General features: G+C 37.0%; 2 protein-coding genes across 2 annotated transcripts; one reads left to right on the top strand and one right to left on the bottom strand.

Annotated features, from left to right (window-relative positions):
* Positions 1-1,710: 1,710 nt before the first annotated feature.
* Positions 1,711-2,412, top strand: LOC137920025 (uncharacterized). Its single transcript, XM_068763257.1, has one exon. The coding sequence runs from the start codon at positions 1,711-1,713 to the stop codon at positions 2,410-2,412; it is 702 nt and encodes a 233-aa protein (XP_068619358.1).
* Positions 2,413-3,888: 1,476 nt separating this feature from the next.
* Positions 3,889-10,008, bottom strand: LOC137919773 (insecticyanin-B-like). The gene is made up of 4 exons (XM_068762957.1): positions 9,825-10,008; positions 9,068-9,275; positions 6,082-6,183; positions 3,889-4,267 (listed from the first exon to the last, which is right to left on the bottom strand). Exons 1-4 carry the CDS (start codon positions 9,930-9,932, stop codon positions 4,092-4,094), a joined length of 594 nt encoding a protein of 197 aa, XP_068619058.1. The 5' UTR covers positions 9,933-10,008; the 3' UTR covers positions 3,889-4,091.
* Between the last annotated feature and the right edge of the window lie 592 nt (positions 10,009-10,600).

The raw sequence follows: 10,600 nt of genomic DNA on the forward strand, positions 1-10,600 counted from the left end.
TTTATAATTCTATAAAACGAAATAATCAAGCTAAACGCGAAGTGACAGCCGTAGTCAATTTAATATCCCCTATACTCAAGAACCTTGTGCAGACAATCAAATAGCACAAAATTGCAAATCTAGAGAAACGACAGAAAAGAGCTCTTTAAATTTATAATCACAGTAAACGTTATAAGAAAGAGAGATATGTAAGAAAGTTCTGGCGGGTGATGTTGATTTAAAGTGCGTTTGCGGTGATAACGTACGGCAGTAAAACATGGCCCTCACTTTAGGCTTAACAGGAACTATGCTCGGGATTTCTCTACGAAATGGAATTAACAATGTGGATATTTTAAAACTAACAAAAGAAACCGACATAGCCGGCTACGCGTGACACTGACAAGTTGAAGTATTGCAGTATGCAAGGCTCTGTGGCCTTAGGGTTACAGAGTGGAGACTACGGGCTGGCAAGGACATCGTAGAACGTCCACCGACGAAGTGGACAGATGATATTGTTAGGGTCCTATTGGATATCTGTGGCTATGACAAGCTGTTGCTGTTACCGATGACGATGAAGAAAGAAAAGCTACCTGTCAAATTTTTGTGAATAGAGGAGTACTACAAAAAGATCCAACAAGGATCATTGATAATCAATATCAACAGACTTATAAGTTTTGTTAATATAAAAATTGATGCCCACTGCATGGTATAGGCCTCCGCCAAAAATCGCCACGATGACATCCCGTAATTTTGTTTATGTTTTCGGTTCACCGAGTGTGAGGTCCAGCTGAATCTGCTTGCTCGAAGTCGCAACTCAAAAACCTTCGGGCCGAGAGAAGCCGCATTACCATTTTAAACGAGCAATTCTTCAAATTACATCGATATCGTTATTTTTTTTTTCTGAATCATTTCTTCGATATCGCAATGAATCTCATAGCTCTATTGTTCTCTAGTTTACCTTGATCGGTATCGTATTTACGTCATAAATATATTTTTTTATTAATTTTGTATTATCACCTACATAACATAAAAATATATTCCGTAATGTTTCTGCTATCGTATTGTAGGTCAGTGATTATAACTAACTAAACATCTACCGGTCAATATGTTGGATTCATAGGTTGGTTTTGATACCTAACTTTTATTAACACAATGTCTATCGATTCAATTAACGTTTGTCGGCATTTTGAAAGCAGGGAATTGTTGGAAATTGATAATTATAAATTCTACATTGCAACAAATATCATATTTACAAAAATATGATCGTTAACAAGTAATTATCGTGTTGATAAATATTTGTACGAAGGTTAAGAGAGTTTTTGTAGCATTAATCACCGGACTGTTCTGTCCACTTAAGACGTCATTACGCTGTTATATAAACATTCTCCGAAACTGATATATTGAATATGTATTGTAATCATCTAAAAATGTTCATGTAAACCTTATCTTGTTTTTGACTCCTCAAGTCAAAAACAAGATGAGGTTTGCACCACACAAAACAAAGGTGATGGTGCTAACGAATAAGCTGAAGTATGACTACCCATTACTGAACATGGGAGGTGAGCCGCTTGGCCGGACTGGGGAAATCCGGATGCTAGGCCTCACAGTTGATGATAGGCTCACGTTCAACACTCGAGTGAAGACGTGAGTAAGAAGGCACACGGCCTCTATCGTCAGCTGTGTAGGGCTGCAAAGGTAACTTGGAGTCTGAACTCGGAGATGTTCAGAACGATGTATCTGGTGGTACTGGAGCCGATAATTCTGTATGCGGCGAGTGTATGGGCGCCGGTGGCTAAAAAGCTGCTGGTCCGCAGGCAGTTCGACCCGGTCCAGCGGGGCTTCTCACAGAAGATCTCGAAGACCTACAGGACCGTGTCCTTGAACTTGGCCCTCATACTTGCTGGGTTGCTTCCTCTGGACCTTCGGGTCCACGAAGCAGTCCGCTTATTTGAAATAAAAAAGGGTCATTCTTGGCAGGTGGTAAGGGACCGAGACCTGGAGGTACCGGTCAGCTGCCTGAGACTACCACACCCGTCTGGTCAAGTTGGTGTGGAGTTCTCCTGCCTGGGGGAAAGTGCGGAGGAAGTCCGACTTGCCACCGCGGCTGCCGATCTTGTAATTTTTACGGATGGCAGCCGCATTGAGGATAAGGTGGGTGCGGCGTTCTGCGTTATGTGGGACGCCGCAGAGTTGCATACTAATAAACTCAAGTTGGGAAACTTCTGCACTGTATACCAGGCAGAGCTGCTGGCTCTAGCGGAGGCATCAGGGTACGCGGCCAGCGGGTCCGCGCGGTCATGTGCCATAATGAGCGACTCGCGGTCCGCCCTCGAAACTGTCGCAAGATCGGACACCCTCCATCCTTTGACGTTAAGAGTGAAAGAAAATATTATGAAAGTGAGAGAAAATGGGAAGGATGTAAGACTATACTGAGTAAAAGCGCACGCAGGGATGGAGGGGAATGAGAGGGCGGATCAGTTGGCTAAGGACGCGGCCCTGAAGAGCAAAAGAAGACCTGAATATGAGCGATGCCCCGTGTCATTCGTCAAGCGACAACTGAGATCGGAGTTGCTCGACAAATGGAATAAGAGGTATATGGAAGGAACGATGGCTTCAGTGACGAGGATATTTTTCCCGGACGCTACGCAGGCCTACCGCGTGCTCCGCAGTGTCGAGATGGATGCGGTCTTGGCCCAGCTCTTTACGAGTCACGGGGGGTTCTCTGAGTACCTTCACAGATTCAAGCTCAAGGAGGACCCCTCGTGCTTCTATGAATCGGGCGTGGGCCAGATCGTGGTCCACCTTGTGGCTCACTGTCCGGCATTCGGAAGACTACGAGCAGATTCCGAATGCCGGATAGGCAAAAAAATAGAGGAAAGGAATATCTTGGCCATCATGCAAGAAGAAGGGGAGAGAGAATGCTTCCTCAGCTCCTGCAGGAAGGTGGCGATAAATGCCTATTTATGCCAATAGGTAAAAATAAAACACAATAATAGATTCATATAAACTTGAACATGAATAAAGCAAACACTAAAATAAATAAAGTAGTACCAAAAATAGTGCAATAAACAGTATAATATAATAAATATAAAGAAAATATGTGTTAAATGTATGAACAATAAATGTAACGTTGCAAAATAAAATAGTAAGGAAACCTAGAATGTAGTGGTTGAGGATGGATGTATGGCTAATGGAATGAAAGAGAAAGACTGGGAAAATTGTAGAACGAAAGAAGCAGTACGACAGATAATATGATACATGAAAGAGGAGAATGATAATAATAAAAAATTATACGAATTAATTATTAGAAATAAAAAGCCCCTGTTCCACACAAGATAGGGGAACGAGAGGTCCCTAATACCGGGGACCATTTAAAAAAAATAAAAAAAATCACCTAAAAATGTTATAATGCTACCGAAACCGCTGTACTACGCCTTAGAGATGCACGCGGCGAGAGGGGAGGGCTGTATTGGCTGCGCTTTTCTTTTATGGTCGTTTTTCTGGGCCCCCGTCTAAAGATCTGAGATATTATATTTTATCTGTTATATATAACATAAATATATATGTGTATATTTACATATATATATATATATATATATATATATTTATATATATGTATATTTGCTGTCTAATGTCCTCTATCAATTTTTGTTGCTTAGTTACGAGTATCGAGTGCCAAAATGATAATCTAAGATCGGCACATGACAAGCCATTTTAATATCAGCCCCGTCATATCATGAACACATCTATTCGGTAACGATTTAAAATTTAACTGATTTTTTTTGTATTCTCAACAACTTATTGTGCTCGTTATCTAAAAAGAAGTACAATATTACGACAAATGAGAAGCAAACAAATATAGAAGGGAAAAAAATAATACTTATTAGGATCAATAATATAAAAATAACATTTCAGTAAAACACATTTATTATGTAAACTTGATTGTAGAGTTCCTGCTTACGCATTATTACAAATAAGTCAATTACATTTGAATTTTTATTATCTGTTTGTAAATGGTTATTATTCTGGCTATTTACATGTTTTGGTTAAAAAATTATAACAGCTAAAACGCAGGAACAGCTGAAAAAATACTCTTATTCGAAATAGATAACTTATTTCCTACTAAATTCAGCAAGGGTCTTGGTTTCGGTGAACTTGCAGGTCTCTTCGGTGAATTCGTTATAGACGAAGTTCGAGGTGTCGATGGCCTTGAAGCTATTGAGGAAACCGTCCACCTTCGATTGGAATTCGCCTAAAGTTTTGGATCTTGACAAAATCCAGGAGAACACTGCAATGAAAATGTTACAGTTATAAAGATGTGATTTGTTCAGAATACCAGATGATATCATAATGTTTTATTTGATCATGCAGAAAGAATGACTCTTATCATACACGGCTGATCGCCTCCTGTCTGGGCATCACAAAAACTGAAGCACAATATAAAGATAAAGAAATTTCATTACATAAATACAACTGAACTACCTCCATGGCATATTAAAAATAAAGCGTTGTTTAAAATTTTAGTAGCAATAATTTTTGATGGTAAGGAACAAGTCTGTCACTTTTTATCAAATACACAAATTTTTTAATTACAAATTAAATTATAAAAGTTTTCTACATACTCGTATATTCAAAAGGTGTATAAGGCATGCTCAACTATTAGATCAAGACAGTGGGAAAATCAAAAATAAATCATTTACAATAGATATAACGCTAAATACTAATCGGCAGCCTTATCGCAAACAGCGATTTCTTTCAGACAACGTTTGGATTGACTTAGTTACTAAGGAAATAAATACATTTAAAAAACTTTTAAGTTAAACGGTTTTTTGATACCCATATTGTGATGGTTGTGGAAAAATATGTACCTAGTCCGACATATTGGAACGGCGTCCATCTTGAATTTTAAATTTTGATATAATTATCGTGTTTTACTAGTATAGCCCTTTCATTTGATACCCATATTGAAGGGGTTAAGGAAAAATATGTAATCCGCCATTTTGTATCGGCGGCCATCTTAGATTTATAATGTTATTGATTTTATTATATTGTATTGTCATCTGAATTAAATGTGTGTACCAAATTTCAGATCAATCTGACAGCGGGAAGGTACTTAAATTTCAATTTTTAATTTTGACCCAAAAAAATAAACAATATCCGTACGGGTCGAACTAAATAAAACCGTTTAAAATAGAGTAAGCGATCATCAAATAATTGAAAGGATTCGAAATTCAACGCTTTAAACACATGACTGTATAGCGCATTTGTCAAAAGGCTTATAATTTTTTTACACATATTTCCAAATCCCATAGGGATATATTACAATAATTTATGTTTTTCTATTGGAACGCGTACTAACTTATGACTTCAGGTAATATACAGTCTACAGAGATAGTAAAAAATAATAAACTTTAATATAGTAATACGAATTTTGAAAACGTTTTTTCTAACTACATCATCATTACGTCATTTATTATTTCTGAAACAATAGATTTTTGGATAGGATGTACCCTTAATAATGTATTTGCAAATAAGCTTTATATTCGTTCTTTTAAAATTATTCAAGCTTTTTTTTAAATTACGAATACTTTTATAAATAATAACTTAATTTGAGATTGAACGTTAAAAAAGACGATCTAGACTATTCAAAGTTAGCAGTATATATATAATCATTACAACTTATTTAAAATTAAGAACGTAGCATGAATATGATAAAGTCTAGGTACGTTTGATTTCACGTGCTATAATCTCCATTATCAAAAGATTTAATTAGTTTGACAAGAAAATTTTAACACTTGACTGATAAAAACTATAAATATATTCAGGCCGCCGATTGTTTTATACCAGGAAATAATAATATTTCTGCTGCTGGCATATTGCCAATTTGATCATTTGCTAATTTAGTTCAGTAGACCATAAACTGAGAAGCGCAACAAAGGTCTTTCACTGATAAGGTTAACAGACAACTTTGCTAAGGAAGTTTCTGGATATAGACCGCTTTCAACCTTATTGGACGTGTATAAGAGATGTTTACATCCAGTAGTGGAATGGGTTTAGGCTGATCATGATGATGGTGATGAAAATAAATCATTAATATATTACCTTGATGTTTATTTTCCTTCTCCATATACTTGCAGCTGTATCCGACTGCGTAGTTTTTGTAATCCGAATCCATGATCATCAAGACCGAATTCTTTACTCTGTCTATAAAAAAAAACAAATTTATGTTAATTACTCGTATAATTAATTCTTTTATAGTTAATTAGAGTTCCTAATAATCTGTTACAGTAATAGCGTGATTTTGTCACTAACACGTGGTAACTAAATATTCACATCTATTCACTTAACACGTTTACTGCGGGCCCAATTTTGAAGAACTTTCAGCTGGTGCGGCTGAGGTCGAATCAGCCTCAAGCTGAACTTCCTAGTAGTGCGGTTTAGGCCTTTTCTGCCTCATGTTTCGGTTGAGTGTAAACAGCCGCCGCACTAGAGAGAAAACACGAGTTTTACGCGCCGCACCAGTGCAAAGTCTACCATGAAGCTGAATCAAGCCGCAGTGAACGTGTTAACCATTGATAATAATGTGAGAATAAACCCAGAACTTACATCTTTATTAGTTAAAACGTCATTAGCTGAAACATCAGTGGTTAAAACATTATTAAGTAAACTTGATGTTAAACAAGTTTACTCAAGTGAGCTCTTGCTTAAACGCAAGCAATATCGGTAAAGTAAGTTAAATACTGTCGGTTGAGTTTACATCCTATTAAGGTTAATGTAATAAAAAAAATTTAATTAAAACAAAACAATTCAAATATGATAAACTCAATAAAGAATGTAAGGATTCATGTGTATATCAATCGATTCGAAGTAAATTTATAGAAGAATAAAATGTTTGCAGAGTTCCGCTAGATTTCATTTTGTACAGCGTTATCTTTATCATATTTTTCCGATAGCTCGGTAATTGCGATAGACAGAGATAACCTAACTGAATATCACGCCTTTGCTTCCATGTGATTCAGCATGCAGGATAATATAAATGATTATTTAATGTTTATTCAAACATAAATATGTAATATTTACGATTAATATTTGCCACTAGAGATGATATACGGTTTCGAAACAACCTCACTGTGACTCAACGAACCTCATGAGAGCTGTGCTTATTTCTAGATAAGACGACGAACTGGCAAACGCAGCGTAAGACATCCATCCATAAGATGGACAGATTTAGACATTCATTTTATTGTTTTAATGGAATCAGGCGTTATTTTGAGGAAGTCCATCCTAAGTAAGAAAAGGTCCATCATATAGCCACTCCCGCTACACACACAACTACTACTAGTGTCAAACACAGAGGAGCTCACTCTGTGTTTGTCACTAATCGGTGTAACATAAATCCTGAAGATGCCCTGTGGAGGGGTGAAACACGTGTTAAGTGATTTAGCGGTGATAGTTGTGTAATTCGCATTGTTTGCCGCATGCGCATTTATCAGCGTGCTGGCGGGCGGTGCACTTTATTGCACGACTACGACTGCATGTGTGGAAGTGTAGCCACTTATATTGGTCCTTTTCTTATTCATTATATTTAATTTTTTTTTAATTCATTAAAACTTTCTATAAAGCTTACTTAGTAAATGCAGAAAAAAATGTAACAAAATCGGTTAAATCGTAATCAATAAAAATAGAAACAGGCGTCAGGCGTCTTTGTGCCGTACGTTCTTTTAAAAAGTATTTGTCATTATCTAAACTATTTAATTATCTGTATTAATTCATTTTAGGGGATTAAACAGTTTGTATATACTGTCTTTGCAAATAACAATTGCATGATATCACGTTACACTTGACGCATACATGGAGTCTATCGATTAAATATCTTATCACGTAGTACTTTCGGGAATAAAGATTAACGACTTCTGTTACCACTGAGTTATGGATGTTTCGGCTTATTAATGTCGAGTGCAAGAAGACGCGATTTCTGTCAGAGAGGGTTTGAGAATTTAAATTTTTTTTTTAATTTTTTCTATCACAATTATTTTCAAGTAGCTAAAAAAATAGACAAAAAAATTCAATTTATGACAGCATATAGCACAAGAAATCATTCACATTTATATCTGTGCTGTAAGATTTGCCTTTGAATAAAAAAAGAACATAAAATGTTATTATTGAAAATTAAGTTAAACAACAGGAATGAGTGGAAGAAGAAAGAAGATTTTCCTATATTTGTAGTAGAACTAAGAGTCATAAGTATGTGAATTAAAGTTCCTTATTAGTTTGATTACGTAAACGTAATATTTAATAGACAATTTCACAGAAGAATTAATCTAAAACTAAATAAAAAACTAATCAAGCCGACGACTATACACGGGATTTCTTTTCAAAATCAAATCAAGAATGTTCCGGAGGATTCGTAGAACGAAAGTAACGGACATGGCAAGTTAAAGTGACTATGCAGGCCACATAGAGCACAGAACAAATATTCACTGGAGCCGTAGAGTTCTGAAGCCGAGACCACGTTCCGGCAAACGCAACGCAGAAGGTCCACCCGCAACGTATAGGCGGCTTTGTCATGCTCGAAGTCGCTAGTTTTATTGGAGATCTATGAAAGAAGCCTATGTCCAGCAGTGGGTGCGTTACGGTTGAAATGATGATGATTTATCAGCAGTATTGATGCAATACGATGCACCAAATGCCGCAACCGTTCTATGTTTCACTCGAAATACCTAAAACTTCTGTAATAGATTCAAGTGTTACTTTGCGGAAGTCCATCCTAAGTAAGAAAAGGACTAATACATAGTTACTTCCACTATGTAGCAGAAGTCGTGCAATAAAGTACACCGCCCGCCAGCCCGATGATAAATGCGACAAATAATGCGAACTACACAACTGCCACCGTTAAATCACTCAACACGTGTTTCACCCCTCGACGGGGCATCCTCGGGAGTAATGTTACACCGACCAGTGTAGAACACCGAGTCTTAAAATTTAAAACTTCTTAAACTTGAAAGTCTTAAAACTTCTCATGCTTATCTGAAATACGTTATAGAATTTTTATTCCAACAATTTAAAAGTAAAAGGAACAATTTGTTACCTCCGAATTTGTAAGTGATCTTAATGTTTCCAGGTGATTCCAAAAATATTTCTCCTTCGATGATCGATTTGACGCCATCAATGACATGAGAGTTCTTCACTTTGCCCTTGTCACCCTCGACTTCGTACTCAGCCGTAGTGCATTTGCCTTTGCCGCCCCTCTCACCAATGTTGGGGAATTTGGCAATTTCATACCAGACTCCAGCAAACTATAACGTAAGCAAACAAACGAAATTGATATATAAATACAGTCCCTTTCAAATGGACTAAGAACCAAGACTTATACTGAAAATCTGTAGTAATATAAGATATCATAAGAAATTTTAAATTACTCAGAAAAATTTAAATATTTCTATTGGAATCATTTATTTTGAATAATGTATGTTTAGCTGTTGTTAAAAAAGGCAACTGGAAACTTGGTTACACTCAATTGTTAATCCGTATTGGCTTTCGCACCATGAACTTTACCAAATTTTAACTACTACTCATCACAGTGTAGTTTATATCTATTGTTAAATCGGTATCTCAATAATCACGTCTTCTTTACCACGGCAAACTCAGTGAAGTACGTCCATCTACAAGGAGGACAGAAAACCTATTTAAAGTCGTCAGAAAATGCTTGATTTAGGTCCCTTCCAAACCGGTCTTATATATTAATCTACGAGTGAGGTCTTCGTTCAGCAGACTTTTGTAGAGCTGAAATGAAATTAAGGTGATGATGATACAATGATAATCGAGAACTTCTGAATAAAACTTACTTCGGAGAAATTGAAATTCTCCATTGTCTTGACTTCCGGACATGGTCCATCGACGATCACTTCAGCTGATGCAATAGCAAGGAAAGTTATTGCCAAGAATCGCAACATTTTGCCAAATTTAATGATAACAGATACTGTAAGTTAACTGTCTACTCTTGTCGAATACTTATTAAAACTATGCATCCGTAAGACACAGTTATGCATTTTATACTCACACCGGGTCACAGGTTGACTAATTTAAAGTAAATTATCTGTAAAAAAACATGATAAAATTTTGTAAACAGCATAGATGACACGTTGATAAGTTTACCGTTCAATAACAGAATGTATAATTTAATAAAATAATATGAAATATTTCAAAATAATAATTGTTATTTATACTCGCATTTCTTCATTACGACGTGACCGCGGGACGGAGACAATCAGCAGTCCCGTGATCCCATAGGCACTTGACGCACCGGGGGCGGGAGAAGCAGTTGCGGGCTGCGTGGCCGTACAGCTGGCATCTGTGGCACTGGCCGACGATGCCTCTCCGGTGAGGGGCCTCGAAAGAGACCCCTGAAAGAGAGCAGACCTCTTTAAGGGCAAAGATTCCCTCGGAAGAAAGTTGTAAGGTTGCCATAATGAGTGGAAAAGGGAGCTTGGTGCGCAGAGATGTCATGCGCTTGACGGGGATACCCGCTTTCTTGAGGTCGTCGATTACGTCGGCGATCTCTATTTCGACCAGGAGGTCGCGGATAACGACTCGAAGTTGCTTATCTTCGGGGAGGGCGTAC

The sequence above is a fragment of the Battus philenor genome, unplaced genomic scaffold (assembly GCF_028537555.1).
Source record: "Battus philenor isolate CCGP_79_NKW_IND1 unplaced genomic scaffold, ilBatPhil1.0.hap1 SCAF_17, whole genome shotgun sequence".
Classification (NCBI taxonomy): domain Eukaryota; kingdom Metazoa; phylum Arthropoda; class Insecta; order Lepidoptera; family Papilionidae; genus Battus; species Battus philenor.

Excerpts from the sequence above, each read along its gene's own strand:
- LOC137919773 (XM_068762957.1), bottom strand. The coding sequence starts at position 9,932 with ATGTTGCGATTCTTGGCAATAACTTTCCTTGCTATTGCATCAGCTGAA. Across the intron at positions 6,184-9,067 it reads GATCACTTACAAATTCGGAG|ACAGAGTAAAGAATTCGGTC; the intron begins GTAACAAATTGT and ends TTTTTTTTATAG. Across the intron at positions 4,268-6,081 it reads GAAGGAAAATAAACATCAAG|TGTTCTCCTGGATTTTGTCA; the intron begins GTAATATATTAA and ends TTTTCATTGCAG.
- LOC137920025 (XM_068763257.1), top strand. The coding sequence starts at position 1,711 with ATGTATCTGGTGGTACTGGAGCCGATAATTCTGTATGCGGCGAGTGTA.